The 19,068-nt window shown below is 34.7% G+C and overlaps 1 protein-coding gene across 1 annotated transcript; it reads right to left on the bottom strand.

The window, feature by feature from the left end:
- Nucleotides 1-1,458: 1,458 nt before the first annotated feature.
- On the bottom strand, nucleotides 1,459-3,710 carry LOC108461125 (cytochrome P450 78A7). The gene is made up of 2 exons (XM_017760838.2): nucleotides 2,399-3,710; nucleotides 1,459-2,300 (listed from the first exon to the last, which is right to left on the bottom strand). The coding sequence occupies exons 1-2, from the start codon at nucleotides 3,389-3,391 to the stop codon at nucleotides 1,680-1,682; spliced, it is 1,614 nt and encodes a 537-aa protein (XP_017616327.1). The 5' UTR covers nucleotides 3,392-3,710; the 3' UTR covers nucleotides 1,459-1,679.
- Nucleotides 3,711-19,068: the final 15,358 nt, after the last annotated feature.

Below are 19,068 nucleotides of genomic sequence, written 5' to 3' on the forward strand. Positions count from 1 at the left end.
AGTTTTTTATATTAATTTAATAAATAACCCAGATTTTGACACATTCTTCGTATTTTTTTCAGATCTTATTTTTTAAAATATATTATTTTCATATTTTATTTCTTCATATTATTTTAGTACATAATGTTTCAAATGTATTATTTAAGTATTTTTATATTTTTCAATAAATAACCCTGATTTTAGCACTTTATTCGTATATTATTTTTAAAATATATTATTTTCGTATTTTATTTTTTATATTATTTTAGCAAAAATATTTCAAATGTATTATGTAAATGTTTTTTTATATTAATTTAATAAATAACCTTGATTTTGACATATTCTTCGTATTTTTTCAGATCTTATTTTTAAAATATATTTTATAGTGCTTAGGTGCCGCTTGTGGGACCCATTAACTAGTGCCGCCTCTGCACCCATATGACCTTTTTTTTATTATTTTTTTCATTTTCAGCTTTTTTTTTGTTTTCGGTGTTTTTTTTACTGTCTTGCACTACTATTGATGGTCATGTCGTAGGTGCTGCTTTGTCGAGTGGCGTGACCACCCTGACTATACCATTTCCGTAATTAATTTTTTCGGTGTCTTATTTTGGAATTTTTTAATTTTTTTATACTAATTTAATAAAAAGCCCCACTTGCAGCAAAACAACCTCATACTACCTCAACAAAGAGAATGTCAATGTAGTACCTCACTTGACGACAACTTAGATATAATGACATTGTCACTTGATCGACCACACAATCACCATGTTCCGAGTTTGTTAGTGACATGACACTATTGGGCAAGAGACCCTTCCCCTGTATATATAGGGTACAAGGACAATAAAGAGATCTCTTTCCCCATCAACAACCCTAAGCAATATCCTCAGTAATTTACTTAACACCATTATATTCTCTTTCTTATCTCCTTCCTTGTTGAATATTTATATCAACAAATCTATTTTTTTAGCCTATCATTTAAACAAAATTTATTTTTTCTACAAAATTCTATCCTAATAATACAATAAAATACAATATAATCTTTAGATATTAAACCTTAAATTTTAATAATTTTGTACTTGTTTGCTTAGATTTGTCGGTTATTGGAATCGTGGACTGTTACCTAACCATTCTTTTTTTTTGGGGGGGTTGCGAGTGAATACAACTTGTAAAGTACGTAACATATGAACTATTAAATTAATGTTTATCAGCAGGAAGAGAATTTTTAACTTGATATATTAACTTAATTTCTTTCATTTTTAGTCGGACTTCATAGAAGACTTATTTAGAAAACTCCTCAAGAACATAAATTCATTTGTATCACTTAATCATAATTCGTACCATATTCTTTTCATAAAAAACCAGTGATGTATATTTTCAAAAAAAAAAAAAAAAAAACCAGTGATGTAGACACCCAAAAACTTTGCTGTTGTTAATATGTACCCAGTAAGACACAACCCTGAATAAATAATAAATAGAGACTGCAAGCAAAATATCAAATTATAATTTAGGAGCCTACGAAAACTCATTCCAATCCCAAAGCCTAAATATCAAATACCTGCAGGAAATTCGTTTACCCACTATACTAAATATACAGTTTCACATCGAAAACCTCAAAACAAAACAAACAAAAAAAAAAGAACACACTAAATAAAACCAAGAACGATGACAACAGTTAAACCCTAGAAAACTAAAACCCTAGGCTAAGGCAAAAGGGTATCCTCTCTTTCCACAGCAATAGCATGCAATGGGAACTTCATCTCACATGACAGCTTCAGGACCTCACTCAAATTGACCGGGTGAGCCACCGAATCTTGAACCCACTTGAAACCTTGCATCAGCTTGGCTACCCACAGTTGGACCGTCACCAGCCCAAGGTTCTTCCCAGGGCAAACCCTGCGCCCAGCCCCAAAGGGTGCGAGCCTCAAGTCACAGCCTCTTACGTCCACCTCAGCTTCCAGGAACCTCTCCGGCTTGAACTCAACCGGGTCTTTCCACACTTTGGGGTCATGGGTTATGGCCCACATGTTCACCATGGCGGTTGTATTGGCGGGAACCAGCATCCCGTTGCTGAGCTGGACGTCCGACGTGGACAGCCTCGCCCAAGAAAGCAGTGGCCCTGGGGGATGGATCCGTAGGGTTTCTTTGACCACCGCCTGAAGGTAAGGTAATTTCGCCACGTCAGCGTCGGTGAGGGTTTTGTTCCTCGTAGCACTGTCAATTTCAAGTTGCAGCTTGGCTTGTACTTCCGGGTGCAATACCAACTCAGCCATGACCCACTCCGTTAACAAAGCAGTCGTATCAGTTCCTCTGAATATCATTTCCTAACCAAAATTCACCGACTTAACTCAGTATTCGAACATGCAAATAATAATGATCACATAAAAATTGAAATTCTACTATGTTATTACTATTTACTAACCCATAAAACAGAAACCATGTCATCTTCTTGGAGTTTTTCTTCACCGTCAAGAGAGAGCAAAACATCTACAAAATCAGCATTATCAGACAGCATTTTGGACTCACTGAGTTGTCGGTGTTGTTCAATGATGCCTTTGACGAGTTTCCTAACTCGGGGAACGAGTTGCAAGCAACGTTGATTGATACGAAAGGGGTCATAAAAGTAACTCAGCCATGGCAAATAATCAGACCAATTAAAAGCCCCAAGTAGTTCAAATCCTTCTCTTACCATATCCCTAAGCTCTTCCAGTTCTTCACTGTCTTTTCTCTGGTCATATCTTCTGCCAAAAACACTCCCCATAATATTGTTCAAAGCAGCAAACTGGAGGTGTTTTCTTAAGCAAACAGAGCCATGGAGCTTCTGTTCGTTCGCTATGTTGCGCAGCATGACAGTACAGTCAAGCTGGCGACCAGGTTCGTGTGCTAAAATGCGCTTGGGTGCAAAAAGGTGGGAGGAAGCTATCCTTCTCAAAAGCCTCCAATAGGTTCCGTTGGGAGCGAACCCTATGGCTCGACTGAACATGAGGCTTTTAGCGGACTGCTTAATGGGTCGGTCAGCAAAGTGAGGGGAAGTTAAAATTTCGCGAGCCGTGTGGGGATCAGAAGCTACGACCACTGGGGTGGAACCAAGGCTAAAAGCCATGAGCTGAGTATTGGCCCTGGACCAAGCCATGGCGGCAAGCGAACGGTGAGCCAAACCACGACTCAAAGTAAAGAGGCTACCAAAAACAGGGAAACCCCTAGGACCAGGAATAGGAAGGGTACCTTTTCGGTTCCTTCCATTTTTCCATGCAATCCCACCAACAGCAAAAGCCCAAGAAAAAAGGACAATGGAAAGAAATGCCATAAAGAGGGAAAACAAAACATACCCATCGAACAAATTTTTGGATCCAAAGAAAGCTGGAAGAGTATAAACCCACCAGCTTGTATCTTTTGAAACCGAACCCAACTCCATTAAAGAACAAAGACTAAAGAAAAAAGGAAGTAAGATGCTTTACTTTATGCTGAGTAGAAAAAGAAAGAAAGGGGTGGACACTATATATAATATAGAAATATGTTTGGTGATTATTTAAAGATGTTAATATAATATTATTATGTAGAAAGCGTTAAAAAAATGGATGTGACATAACGAAAGGAGAGGAAGGAAGGGGGAGAGTTTCACGTGGAGAGAGGAAAACGAAGAGCTCTGTTGCATGAGAGAGAGAAGGGTTGGAAATCTGAGAACGAATTGTGTGGAGGGGGTTGAGGAAGGGACGTTATGACCATATCTGATACATGTTTAACGGTAGGAATACTATACAGTAGATTTTAGTAGAAAGCAATGACTGAGACTGTGAGACCCGAGGGAAAGGAGAACATTAAATGAGAGACCCCCCCCCCTGAGGCTGAAAACGGCGACCCCAATGAACTGAAAGGGAAATAACGCTTAAGGCCGTTCAAGCGTTCGAGTAATATAACGCATTGAGAGCTGTGACGGTTTGAATTTAATGCCTAAGCTTTACAATATATGCAGTACCGGCCGCAGCCTTTAACATGCATCAGTGGAGAATGAGATGGCTCAAACACATTATATTGAATGCGCTCCCGGTTATTAACTGCAATGCTACAATTAACCACAAGTTGTATTTTTTTAGTCAAACTCAAGTTCTACACTGTCGGTAGTGATTAATTTTTTTGGTATAACTGCTTGTCACGAGTGCTCTTTAAAGTAGAGTTAATAAAATTTGATTTAATTCAAAAAATTCGATAAAAAATTTAAATTTTAAATTAAATAGTTCGAGTTATTTGAGTTAATCAAATTATTTAGATTAACTCGAATAAAAAATTAAGTTTTTCGGTTTAACTCGAATATGAATTACACAATTCGAGTTATCCGAAAATTCGAATAAAAAAAAGACAAAACTACGTAGTTTTGATAAATGTTTACTTTATTAAAAGGTAAAATTCAAAATAATTAAGTTAAAAGGTAAAACTACGTCGTTTTGATAAATGTTTACTCATTAAGTTAAAAGACTAAATCATTATATTGTTCATATAGTTAAATAATCTTGTACTTCATCTACTAGTTAAATAATAGGTCTATCTAAACACAACATTAAGTATAAATAATAGGATTCGTTAACTCGACTCGATTTGACTCGAAATTTTTTGACTCGATTCGATTCGAAAAAAATTCAAATTAAGTATGAAATTGACTTGATAAATGATTCTATTAGAAATTTTTTTGTTAAATGAATGTTATATATAATGTTTAAAATCGAAGCTTCTAAAAAAAATACGTGGAGGGTCTACTTTTTTACATATGTATGTCTTAAAATTTCACATCGATAATGAAGTGAATATATTTTAGGACTCTATTTAAAGTTTCATTTCATTTATAATATAAATTTTAGATAAGAATAGTAATCATTCCCTATTTTGATTAATAAAATCCTATACCTCTTTTACATTTTTTTGTTCTTTCTCTTTATTTTTCTAACACATTACCAGAATAATTGTTTCTTTTTTCACGATTGTTGTTACTTTTTTCTCTTTCAAAATTCCAAAATTTTTCTACCTTAGCGAAGCTTGAGCTTGCTCCCCCTTATAATATTATTGCTTTTCTACCTTATTCATTCGCCTTACGAGAATCTAAACTTTTTCCTTAAACTTCTTTTATAAAACCCTTTACTGCGGCAAAAAAAAAAAAAAAAAAGAAAGCCAAAATTTTGATGGATGCAAAATTCAAACCCTTGCCCTTTAACTAATTCCAATGTTTCTTACCACTCGACTGCTTGGATATATAACCAGTTTTTCGTATCTGACATGTTTTATCACCAATCTCTTTAAGGTTTCTTTTAATTTTATTTTATCAAATGTATTGGTATATTACTATTATTGTTTTTATATTACAAAGATTTTTTTAATTTTGGTTTGTTTTTTTTAGGTGATAATTATGTCAAACATTGTAAAATTCGAATTGGTAGCTCTTGATATAACTCGGAAATACTATTATAATGGATACTTGATGCTCAAATCAATCTAAATGCTAAAGGTTTTGGAAATACGATTTCGCAAGGCAATTAAGAATTTAACCAAGACAAGGTCAAAGCTATGATTTTCCTCCATCTCATCTTCATGAAGAGTTGAAACCAAATTATTTGATCATAAAAGATCCACTTAAATTGTGGAATAACATGAAAGAAAGATACAACGATAAAAAAAAGGGTAACAGTTCTTAATGCTCATTATGATTGGATATACTTTAGATTTTAAGATTTCAAACCAGTAAGTGAGTACAACTCTATATTATTCAAAATAAACTCTCAATTAAAATTGTGTGGAGAAAAAAATTAGTAATGCAAACTCTCAAATAAACTTTCTCAACCTTTCATGCTTCTCATGTACATGCTTCTAATGTACTCCTACAGTAGTAGTGTCATGAACAGGACTTTAAGAAATACTCTAAATTAATTTTATGTCTTTTGATGGCTGAGAGAAATAACGAGTTGTTGATGAAAAACCATGAAATTCATCCCATTATTTCAGCTTCATCCCTAGAAGTGAATGTGGTAGCACCTAGTATTTCTAAAAGTGAAAAAAATTATGGTCGTGGTCGCGGTCGCGATCGTAACCGTATTATGGATGTGGCAAAAAATGTAATAGCTATTGTTATCATGATGGTAGTCATGACCATCAAAAGAAGAATAATATTGAAAACAATGAGAAAAGTGATCTATTCAATCCTTTAAAAGGTACAAAAAATTTGTACTATTGATGTAGAATGAAAAGATATTAGTCGCATACATGTCATACACCTGAACATCTTGTAAAACTATATCAAGCCTCTGTCAAAAAGAAGAGAAAGAATGTTGGAACAGATTTAATATATCAAAATGATGATGTAGAGACTAATTTTGTGCACAAAAATAATGATCTCGAGTATAATACTGAAACAAAATCTGCTTACAATGATGATGACTTCAATAATCTTACCCACTTGGATGTGGAAGATTTTTTTGAGAATGACAATGGAAAAGTTGGAGATGAAAAGAACATTTGAGTTATTATTTTCTATTTAAGCATTTGGTTTTATTTTAAGGAAAAAGATATATGTCCATGTTATTCAGTTCCAGACATTTGGTTTATTTTTAATTTTATGAAAAGTTATATTTTCATGTTATTCGACTTTCAATATTTTCTTTAAAATAAAGTGTTTTTCTTAAACATTACTTATGGTGTATTTTATTATATGAAGTATGAAGAAAATGAATTTCCTCAAGTTTTTGGTTAATCCTAAGATCAAGAATGAAGAGATAATACTTAAAAGATAGGAAATATTTTTCTCAATTAATAACAAGTGAGCAAATGTTAATACCATACCACGTAGTACAAATGGTAAGGATAAAAATTGAGAGAAGAAGAAATTTAAGAGATTAAGGTAGAAAATTAAGAATAAAAATAAGATTGAACAAAAATATTAAAAAGTGTAGAAGGTATATATAAAAAAGAACATAAGATCATTGGGAATCAAATTTAGCTGTTAAAATAATTTTTTTAAATAGTTGTTGATCCCAACAATTAGAAAATCAATTTCCTTGAATTTCTAACTGTGGCTATCCAATGATTAAAATATTTTGAAATAAATCGATTTAAAAAAAAATGAGGTGAGAGAAGGGCTTATTTCCTTAAATATAAAAGAAGACCAAAATTTCTATTTATTTTAAAAAACCTGTATAAATCCCTAATAACCTCATTTTGAGACAGATATTAAATCTGTCAATATTAATATAAAGATATAATTAAAACGAAAAATCCTTTCCAACGCAGTAATGACAAAAGAGGGTGCAGACTTTACATTGTAGCTACCTAGCCTACCTCACGTTACAATTCAGCCCTACCTATGCTTGGAAAGTTCTATAAAGCTGCCCAATATAAGGATTATATCTATACCCTTTAAAATTGACTAATATTATTTATAAAATTAACTATTTATAATTCATATTTTTAATTAGCTTAATGCTAACTTTGGACTTAAAACTATACCTATTTTTTTTTTATACCTAAATTTCTCCACCACGTTAAAAAATTAAGATTAAAACGTAGTGTTATTAGAACTTATCACATCAATCTTTTAATTTTTTAATATTATGTATATTATATTAATTAAAAATAAAAAAATTATATGTATTAGATTACAATATTCTTAAGTTTTAATATCTTCACAACATAAAAATTTGTAATGTGGTAAGAAAAAAACAGTACATATTTGTGTAGGGAAAAATTGCAACATAAACTCTTTTACTTTTTATTTATTTATTTATAATCTTTTCAATTTGATTATATTCAATAATTCAACTTATAATTTTACATAATAAATTATTATAAATTTTAAATTGTTAATTTATTATTTTTAAATTAAATACACTATTAAAATGAAAATAGATATAATGTTCTAATAAATTATTTAGTGGTCACAATATTTAAATTTAATTAACAATCTACATTCAATAATTAATAATAAAATTAAGTTAGAAATTATATATAAAAATAGAATTTCACAAAACCTACTATCATAATATTTATATTTTAAAAATATTTTCAAGATATTATTTATTAAAATTCAATCTAATTTCAATCATCACGTTTTTAAAATTACTTATATATTATTATGTTTTAATTTCACAACAATGTTATTAATGAAATGTTACAAAGTTAATAAAATAAATTAAAAATAATAAATGTAATTTAATTAATATGTAAAGAAAACTAATATCATATATAAGATATAAATAATTCAAAATTATTTTTAAATATGTAAAATTTTATAAAATTATAAAATATATAAATTTGAAAAGTCAAAATAATATATAAAAAATAAAATTTTTATAAGATATGAAAAAAAGTATTTATATTTATAAAAGCGCAAAAATAAAAATGTAATGTTTCAATTTTGGGCCTAGTCGGAACCACTAACCCAAGGTCAGAGAAAATTATTTTTAATATTATTTATGTATTATAGCATGTTTATATGAGTGCATGAAAATTTTGGTGAAATAATTTTAGCGATTGCATGCTTAATTGCGAAAAAGAACTAAATCGCATAAGGGACAAAAGTTTTATTTCATTAGCTAAAGGTGTTAAATAGCTAGAGAACCAAATTTAGAGGTCTTTAAAGAGCAAATAGGCCTTTAGTAACAAGATGGCTGGCGATAGGGACAAAGAAAATCAAAATGTCAAGGTTAGGTGACTTATTTGACTAAAATAAAATAAAGAAAAGGGAGGCTATAGTGTTCTTCTTCTCCACCAAAATTCTCAGCAAAAATAAGGGTTTTTGGAGCTTAAACTTTAGCCAAGCTATCCTCTTGCAAGTAAGTTATTTAGATGGTTATTTTTTATGATTTTTGTACTTTCGGGACCCTTGTTACATGAGCTAGCTAATGGGGGGACTATTTTGCAAAATGGTTGAGAGTCTAGAGTTTTGCCATGAGAGTACTCATGTTGGTTGCTGAAATTATATAGAAGAAAATGAGTTATGGTTGTTAAATAAACAACTTTTGTGAAATAGTTTTCATGAAAACCCTAACTAAGGACCATTTTGCAGAAGTTATAAATTATGTGGTAAATGTGTGAAATAATTGAAATTGTGAGATGATATAGGCTTAAATTAGTTTTGGCTACACTTGGTTAATGTGAAAATTTGATGAAAATTGATTTACGAGCCTAGGGGTAAAATCGTAATCTTGTGAAAGTCTAGGGGCAAAATGGTCATTTTGTCAAATATAATTATGAAATGGATTGATTAATATGATGATTAAATTAGTGAATTTTTATCATTTTAGATCAAGAAATACGAAATCCGGACCTAGACCGGGGGAAGGCCAAGCTAGTAAACTAAACCCAACTAGTCATCCACTTTTTGTATACCAAGGTAAGTTGTGCGTAAGTAAGGCAACTTTATCTCTATTATGTGTTGAACGATTGATTTGCATAATATGGTTGAATATGCTTATGAATAATGCATGATGAAATTAATGTGGTAAATTCCCAGTTGAACCTAGGAATAGATTGGATATCCATGCCATGACATTTGGGTGATGTGTGCGCTAGTGTAAGACCATGTCTGAGACATGGCGTTGGCCACATTATGAGAGCTAGTGTAAGACCATGTTTGGGACATGGCATCGGCATTGAGACGAGAGCTAGTGTAAGACCATGCCTAGGACATGGCATCGGCAATTTACCCTCTTGTATGAGGCTTATCGGATATCTTTTAGTATTTCAAATAGTTTCACGAGTTATTTTTACAACTTATCATAAAGATATGGAATGATATAATCATGTTGTGAGTGGTACAGGTTTTTATTTAAAACTTATGATATATGACTCTAGTTATGATGCCTTAATGGTAAGAATAACATGAGTAAGTTCTATCTATGAAAATGATTTTGGGATGATTTTGTAATCTTTGGCTTATATTTGTGATGTATAAGTATGTAGTGATATCTTCCTTTGTGCACTAAAAAATGTTGTTGATGACTGTCGATTCCACCAATATAACCCTACACCTAATTTGCAAATTAAAGCAGTATAGGGAGTAGGGTCGATCCCACAGAGACTGGGTTTACTGAAAATTGTTTATCTCTCGACCCGATTTATGTCTGGGCAGTTGTCGTGCCCGCGATGTTTGGGGGGGATAAAATATGAAACCTGAAATAAACACAAAAAAAAACGTAAAAAGTAAAAGATGAAATAAAAAAACAACGAAGTAATCTGAAGAAAAATCAATTAAACTTAGCTCAGCCTTAAGCACGGGTTTTTCCATCTTTGACCCGATCCTCGAAATTAGGTGAACTCCTCTTTTCCAATAAGCTAGTTATAGCTACCAAGGACGCCTCGAACACCAACTCTTCCTTGTGTAAATTAGTTATGGAACGTCCTATAACTAACCCTTACCGATCGAACGACTTACGAAACGTTCGTGATTTAGAACTCCGGCAGCTTTGCGTTCTAGAAGAGCCTAGATCGAACCAATGCCCTCAAACGTTCGGGACATTTAAATCCAGTTACTACTTCCCTTAACGGAACCAAACAACAATCCCCACTTGGCACGCCAATGTGTTCACGGAAAACCAATTAGACAATCGATCCTTTCGGAATTCCAACTGTACGTCTGGCCGTACTAACTCAAACGACGTCCTTTTTGACTTAGCATTGACTTGACTTTGTGAGTTGACAAAGTCATTCTCTTAATCCGAAGAAATAATAAATATCGAAAATTGGGAGTTAAACAGCTCGGGTTCGTAACTCACGGGTTTTTGATGGGGTTAACACCGGCTTAAAGCTGAAAGGGGTTTAGTGTGGCATGAATTTAATCATGCTTGAAGGTTGTGGATTGTATTTTGGCTTGGTGTGAAGGATGATGGAATTTTGGAAAGGAAAGGGGACTTGAAAGGCAATTGAACCAATTTTTGGAAAAGCAAACAATTGGAATTGAAATTGGCAGAATGTTAACGCCAACTTGAAAAGAAAAAGAAAAATCCTACTCCAAATTGAAGTGGAGAAAGACAAAGAAAACAATTCAACTCCAAATAGAAATAGGAAAAGAAATATTTGATTGATTATTTTGAAATAACAAAAGGCCCCTATTTATATACACGGGGTTTACTAAAAATAGACTAAATTAATTAATATAAAATATAAAATAATAATAAAATTAAAATAAACTTAAAATAGGATTTTCTATTTTTGGCTTTTTACAAAGTCAAATTATTTATGTGTCCTTGGCTTCCTCCATTTTTTTGATTTGGCCCCATTTCCATGATTTTCTTCCAATTTGGCCCTTTTCAGCTTGCTTTTGATCAATTGCATCTCTGACAAGAATTAAATCATAAAAATATTAATTTAATAGGGACTAATTTAGAAATAAACCAATTAAACACAAAAAATTATGCAAAATAATCATGTTATCAAATCCCCCTACTTATCTCATGCTTGCCCTAAAGCATATTGTTCTTTCAAACATTAGAATTAATTATACAATTTATTAAAAATCGAGCCTCTTTTCTGCATCCATACTCAACGTAAACAACACAGGCATAAATAATTAAATAAATGCTCAGAACATATAGTTTAATCAACAAGACAAGTTTCATAAAATTTGAAATATGCGAACTAGATAATTTCATTAAATTGAGTTTGAATCCAGTAAATTACAAGGCATTATTAATTAACTATACTTTCAGAAAAATAAATTAGACATGGTCAAACCTTTTTATGTGAACTAGGATGACATCCCCAGCACCCTATCGCGGTTACTCAGTTCAAACAGACTTTATTATTGGGCTCAGTTAGCGGAATGTTATTAAGTTATCGACTTGTCACTCGAACCTTTTTACGTGAGACGAGATAACAACCCAAGCTCCTCACCCCAGTTACTCAATCCGGTCATGTTTTCGAAACTTTCACTCATAACTTGAGCCTTTATTTATTTACAATTTTTTTCATTTTTTCATTTTTCATTTTTTCATGCACAAGCAAATATATATTTTTCAAACAATCAATTTCATGAAAATCTAGCTACATATATCAACCTTAAAATACAAGTGTCGATTAATCTATATACAATTGTCCAAGTTGACTAAGTATGAGATTAAAGGCTCAATGTCAAATAAACAGTTGAATGAATTCAACGCAAGATTGAACATATGCAGAAGAGAAACATGCAGCAAAAACCAATCAACCATCCATGCATACTTACTATATTCATCAATTCCCCCTACCTATTTTATGCTTGTCCTCAAGCATGTGTCATATTATAGCAGCTCAAATAAATAAAATGAAAAGTTTAGAGTACTCCCCATGTGTGTCTTCAATGATTTTGTCGATGGGGCAGGGGAAACGACGGTGAAGTAAGCCAACGTGGTGGAGGAAAGAAGAGTGGAATGGAGTTGTGGTGTACGGATGTTCGGCGTCGGGGAAGAAAGGAGGAGCGACGGCGATGGTGAGGTGGGGTGCTTCGACGGCGGCTAAAATGGCAACAGCGGCGGTGAAATTTTTTTGTAGGGGAGAGGGTTTGTTTGATGACGATGAAGGTAGAAGAGGGATGTGGGGGTTTGGGTGTTTTATTTTCTTTTTCTTCTTTTTTTTTTCTTATTTTCCTATGGATTTTCGGTTGGGCCTAGGTGGGTATTGGGTTAGTTGGGTTATTTTTGTTGGGTTGGTATTTGGGTAGGTGTTGGTGATTTAAATGGATGGGTATTGGGTTTTGGTGTTTATGAAGGTTAAGTAATTTGGGTGTTTTTATTTGTTACCAAGTAAACATGTTGTGCCTGCGTCACCACTATTATCCGACTTCGAAAAAAAATTTATAATCTCCATTATGTTCCTGAAAACATCAAATTATTTGATTTAAATAAAAATTTATTTATTTACACCCTAAATTTACTAAAACTTAAAATTAAATAAATAAAAAGAAATTTGGGTTGCCTCCCAAAAAGCGCTTTTGTTTAACGTCGTTAGCTCGACGACCTGTTATTCAAATTTTGGGCTCATTGAGAACAATCTCATCAATTGTGTGTGTTTGAAAATTCTTGAAAAAGGGTTTTAGTCGTTGGCCATTCACCTTAAAGCACTTTCGTGTTTCTTCGCTTTGAATTTCCACTGCACCATTCGAAAATAAATTTGTAATAATAAACGGTCCTATCCATTTGGATCGAAGCTTACCAGCGAAGATTTTTAAGATGGAGAAGTATAGGAGAACTTTTTGTCCTATTGAAAACTGCTTCCTAGTGATGAACTTGTCATGAAATACCTCCGTCTTTTCTTTATAAACTCGAGCATTTTCATATGCATCGTTTCCGATTTCCTCGAGTACCTGGATGTCTAATTTTTGAGATTTCCTGCAGACTCCATTTCCATATTACACTGCTTAACTGCCCAAAAAGCCTTGTGCTCTGACTCGACCGGAAGATGGCATAGTTTATCGAAAATGAGTCAGTAAGGTGACATACCTATTTGTCCCTTGTAAGCTGTCCTATAAGCCCAAAGTGCGTCGTTCAGTCTCAAACTCCAATCCTTTCTGTTAGGTTTAACCGTCTTTTCCAGAATAGACTTGATCTCTCGATTTGACACTTCGGCTTGCCCGTTTGTTTGTGGATGGTAAATAGTGGCAATTCGTTGAGTCACTCCATGTTTCTCCATAAGTGCACTTACGAGCTTATTGCAAAAATGAGTTCCTCTGTCACTGATTAATGCTCGTGGAGTGCCATACCTGGAAAAAATAGAACTTTTAAGAAAGTCAACTACGGTCTTAGTATTATCATTGCGAGTAGCCTTCGCCTCTATCCATTTAGAGACATAATCAATAGCTAAGAGTATATAAAAATTACTGAAAGAAGAAACAAAGGGACCCATAAAATCGATGCCCCACACATCGAAAATTTCACAAATATGAATAGGAGTAAGAGGCATCTCATTTCGACGACTAAGGTTGCCAACTCTTTGGCATTTTTCACAAGTTTTGCAGAATAAAAAGGCAACACGAAATATGTTTGGCCAAAATAATCCACATTCGAGAATTTTATGTGCAGTGCATTTAGGTCTAAAGTGCCCTCCGCATGCATAAGAATGAAAAAAAGTTAAGATAGATTGTACCTCTATTTCTACTACACACCGTCGTATTACTTGATTTGAGCAATGCTTCCAAAGGTAAGGATCGTCCCAAATGTAATATCGCGCTTCCTTTTTTATCTTATCTTTTTTAGACCTTGGTAATTTTGAAGGAACAGTACCTATAACGAGGTAATTTACTATGTCTACATGCCAAGAGCGAACTGCATTTGTTGAAAATAGGTTTTCATCTGTAAAGTTGTCCTTCAATGGTGTGTCATCTACTGGAATCGGTAATTGACTCAGATGGTCAACTACTAGGTTTTCGCATCCCTTTTTATCCCAGATTTCAAAATCGAACTTTTGTAGGAGTAAAATCCACCTGATCAGTCGGGGTTTTGCCTCCTTCTTCCCTATTAAATATTTCAAAGTTGCATGATCAGAAAAGATAATTACCTTAGTTCCCAATAGGTAAGATCTAAATTTGTCTAAAGCAAACACAACAGCTAATAATTCTTTCTCGGTGGTTGTGTAATTGCTTTGGGCAGCATCCAAAGTCTTCGAAACATAGTAGATAACATGAGGCTCTTTCCCTATTCTTTGGCCAAGAACAGCTCCCACACTTTGGTCACTCGCATCACACATGATTTCGAATGGGAAGTTCCAATTTAGTGGCTGCACTATGGGAGCGGAGACCAATTTCTGCTTCAGCACATCAAATGCATCTTTACAAGTCTGGTCAAATTCAAATTCTTTATCCTTTTGTAACAGACTGCAAAGCGGTTGCGTGATTTTCGAGAAATCTTTCATGAATGATCCGTAAAATCCTGCATGGCCAATAAATGAACGAACTTCCCTCACTGATAAGGGGTAAGGTAATGAGTTAATAATATTCGTTTTTTCCTTATCGACCTCGATTCTTTTTGAGGAAACTATATGACCCAAAATTAATCCTTTGTCAACCATGAAATGACATTTCTCATAAGTTAAAAGAAGATTAAATTCTAGGCATCTTTGTAATATCTTAGCAAGATTATTGAAACCGTATACTGTGAAATCATCTATAAAGACTTTGATGATTTTCTCGACGTAATCGGAGAATATGCTCACCATGCATCTTTGGAAGGTGGCCGGAGCATTGCAGAGTCCAAACGGCATTTGTCTATACGCAAACGTTCTGAAGGGACACATGAAAGTCGTTTTGTCTTGATTCTCCGAAGCCACTGGAATCTGGAAAAATCCTGAGTACCAATCGAGACAACAATAATGGGTCATACCGGCTAATTGCTCGAGCATTTGATCAATGAAGGAGAGTGGAAAATGGTCTTTCCGGGTAGCTGCATTCAACTTCCTGCTATCGATGCAAACCCTCCATCCATTCTGGACTCATGTAGGGACCAGCACTCCTAACTAGTTTTTCACCACTGTCACGCCAGTTTTCTTGGGTACGACATGGACCGGGCTAACCCAATCACGGTCAGGAATCGAGTATATCATTCCAGCATCTAACAGTTTCTAGATCTCCTTCTTTACTACCTCCATCATGGGTGGATTAAGGCGTCTTTGAGCATTTCTCTTTGGTTTCGTGTTGTCTTCGATGGAAATTTTGTGCATACAAGTCGATGGACTTAGCCCTTTTATATTGGCTATCGTCCAACCAATAGCTTCCTTATAATCTCTCAGAACTTGAACTAGACTTTCCTCCTCGTCTTTGGTTAACTTGTTTGACACTATCACCGGTAAGGTGTTTTTCTCTCCCAAAAAGACGTAGTTAAGGTGGTCCAATAATGCTTTAAGCTCCAATGTCGGTGGCTACAAAATCGAAGGCAACATTTTAGTTTGGGAAGGTAATAGTTCAAATTGGTTACCTCGGTTTGTCAACAAAGGTTACGTTTCCAAGTGATTGTCAATTTCTTGCAACGGATCTTCAATGACTGCTAATTCCTCGAGATGATGTAAAATATCCATGTCAATGCTTCTGTAAATGATAGTTTCCAACTCATCAAAGTCATGATATTCGAAAAAAGATTAAGTTAAAAAATCTAAAATATCGATGTTAGAAATATTTAATAGTGAGTTAGGATGACCCATGGCCTCGTAGACATTGAATTTCACAATTTTGCCATCAAACTCCATGGTCAGCGTCCCACTTTGAACATCTATTTTTGCGCTTGCGGTACTTAGAAACAGCCTTCCAAGCAAAATGTCAGACGAATTAGTTGAATTATCATCTTTAATATTAATAATATAGAAATCTGCAGGGAAAACTAATTCTATAACTTTAACAAGGACGTCTTTAAGCAGCCTTTCGGGATAGACGAATGACCTGTCCGCCAACTAGATTATTACTCCTGTCTCTTTTAAAGGACCCGCGTTAATTAACTTATAAATAGAATAAGGCATAACATTAATGGAAGCCCCTAAATCACACATGGCTTTCTTAATGCCTACATTACCTATCTCACAGGAAATAGCAAACATACATTGGTCCTTGTATTTAGGCGGAACTTTCTTTTGCAGTACTGCGGAGACATTTTCTCATATATTTACTCTTTCGTTACCTATTAACCTTATTTTGCTAGTACACAATTCCTTGAGAAATTTTGCATAACGAGGGATTTGTTTGATAGCGTCGAGTAAAGGGATATTTACCTCCATATTCTTGAATGTCTCGAGGATTTCTTTTTCCTCATTCTCTTTCTTATCCCTTGCAAGCCTCCTTGAAAAAGGAGGTGGCATCACAACTGGTCTCTAAATTTCTGATTCTGGCCTGGCTGTTGGATCATAGATCTGCTTTTCCCGTTCCTTATCTTGCCTATGACTTTTGGCTGGAATTGTTTCCAGAACCTTTCTGCTACGAAGAGTTATTGCACTAGCATTCTGCTGAGGGTTCGGCTCTGTCTGGGAAGGTAATTTACCTTGAGACTTCAAGCGATTAACTGCCATCGAGAGTTTACTAACTTGATTAGTTAACTCTTGTATTGATGCGTCTATCCTCTGTTGATATTTTGCAGCATCGGCGGCAAGTGTTTCCGCAATAGCTTCTAGAGATGTGCTCGGCTTGTGTTGTTGTTATGGTGGTTGCAGAGGTTTCGGTTGGTATGATGGATTATATCGGGGATTAGCTCCGTAATTCAGGTTGGGATGATCCTTCCACTCGGGATTGTAGGTGTTGGAGAAAGGATCATAGCGTATTTGCGGAGGTCCCGAAAAACCTCCGACAGCATCAACATGTGCTGTTGAATTGTCGTTAAAGATTGGGCACAAATCTGTCGGGTGTTCAGACGTAGTACAAATTCCACATAGTTGGGTCAGACTCTTCTTTTCTATAAGCAAAGATTGAACAACATTCGTAAGCTTATCCAATTTATCTTCTAAAGATGAAACTTTACCCCATTAACCCGTCTTGTCAGTTCCAAATTCGGCCGATACTGTTGAGAATTTGCCGCCATGGTGGATATTAGTTCTCTTGCCCTTTGAAGGGTCATATTGACAAGTGCCCCTCCACTAGTAGCGTCAATCATCTTCATTTCCATAGGGAGCAAACCCTCGTAGAAATATTGAAGAAGTGATTGTTCGGTCAACCTATGTTAAAGACAACTTGCACACAGTTTTTTGTACCGCTCCCAATAGTCATAGAGCGATTCACTCTCCATTTGGCGAATTCCCACTATGTCCCTCCTAAGCTCAGCTGCCCGTGACGCTTGGAAGAATCTGTCAAGAAATACACGAGATAAGTCATCCCACGTTGTGATAGAACCAGGGGGTAAGTAAAATAACCATTCTTTTGCTGTATCAACTAAAGAGAAAGGAAAGACCAGAAGTTTGATTTCATCTTCGGGTACTCCCTAGGGTTTCATGCTTGAGCAGATCATGTGGAATTCTCTCAAGTAAGTGTGTGGATTTTCATTCTTCAAGCCTCGAAAAGTGGGCAAAAGGTGAATCAAGCCCGACTTTAATTCAAAAGGGGTTCCTCCGGTTGGATAGTTGATGCATAACGGTGTTTGCTCGTTGGGAGCAGCGGCTAGTTGATGAATGGTTTGGTTTGCCATCCTTTTTGGTTCACCGAGGTTGCCTTTTGTTTCAAAGAGTGGTTCGGTCTCAAGTTCAACCTCTTCGACTCGTTTCCCACGACGAATTGCCTTTGCACGAATTACTTCGCTCAACTTTTCAACGTCGGATTCTAGGATCCCTTGTCCTAGCTCAACTCCTTCTTTACTTGCATGTTTAAGAGCTTCTGTCTCTTTTCGTCGTGCTCGTGCTGATTTCTCGATCTCTGGGTCGTATTTGAGATCTTCAGATGAAGATCTGGTCATGAAGACGATTTAAACAATTGTAAGTGTTGCGGTCCCGACAGCAATAGCCAAACCGATGGTCATCGATTCCACCAATATAAACCTACACCTAATTTGTAAATTAAAGCAGTATAGGGAGTAAGGTCGATCCCACAGAGACTGAGTTTATTGAAAATTGTTTATCTCTCGACCAGATTTATGTTTGGGCAGTTGTCATGCCCGCGATGTTTGTGGAGGGATAAAATATGAAATCTGAAATAAACACAAAAAAAACGTAAAAAGTAAAAGATGATATAAAAAACAAGGAAGTAATCTGAAGAAAAATTAATTAAACTTAGCTCAGCCTTAAGCACGGGTTTTTCCGTCTTTGACCTGATCCTCGAAATTAGGTGAACTCCTCTTTTCCAATAAGATAGTTATAGCTACCAAGGACGCCTCGGACACCAACTCTTTATTGTGTAAATTAGTTATGGAACGTCCTATAACTAACCCTTACCTATTGAACAACCTACGAAACGTTCGTGATTTAGAACTCTGACAGCTTTACGTTCTAGAAGAGCCTAGCTCGAACCAATGTCCTCAAACGTTCAGGACATTTAAATCCGGTTACTACTTCCCTTGACGCAACCAAACAGCAATCCCCACTTGGCACGCCAATGTGTTCACAAAAAACTAATTAGACAATCGATCATTTCAGAATTCCAACTGTACGTCTGGCCACACTAACTCAAACGATGTCCTTTTTGAC

Source organism: Gossypium arboreum, chromosome 2, assembly GCF_025698485.1.
Source record: "Gossypium arboreum isolate Shixiya-1 chromosome 2, ASM2569848v2, whole genome shotgun sequence".
NCBI lineage: Eukaryota > Viridiplantae > Streptophyta > Magnoliopsida > Malvales > Malvaceae > Gossypium > Gossypium arboreum.

Coding starts and splice junctions, on each gene's coding strand:
- LOC108461125 (XM_017760838.2), bottom strand. CDS start 3,391: ATGGAGTTGGGTTCGGTTTCAAAAGATACAAGCTGGTGGGTTTATACT. Junction 2,301..2,398: donor ACATGGTTTCTGTTTTATGG/GTTAGTAAATAG, acceptor AATTTTGGTTAG/GAAATGATATTCAGAGGAAC.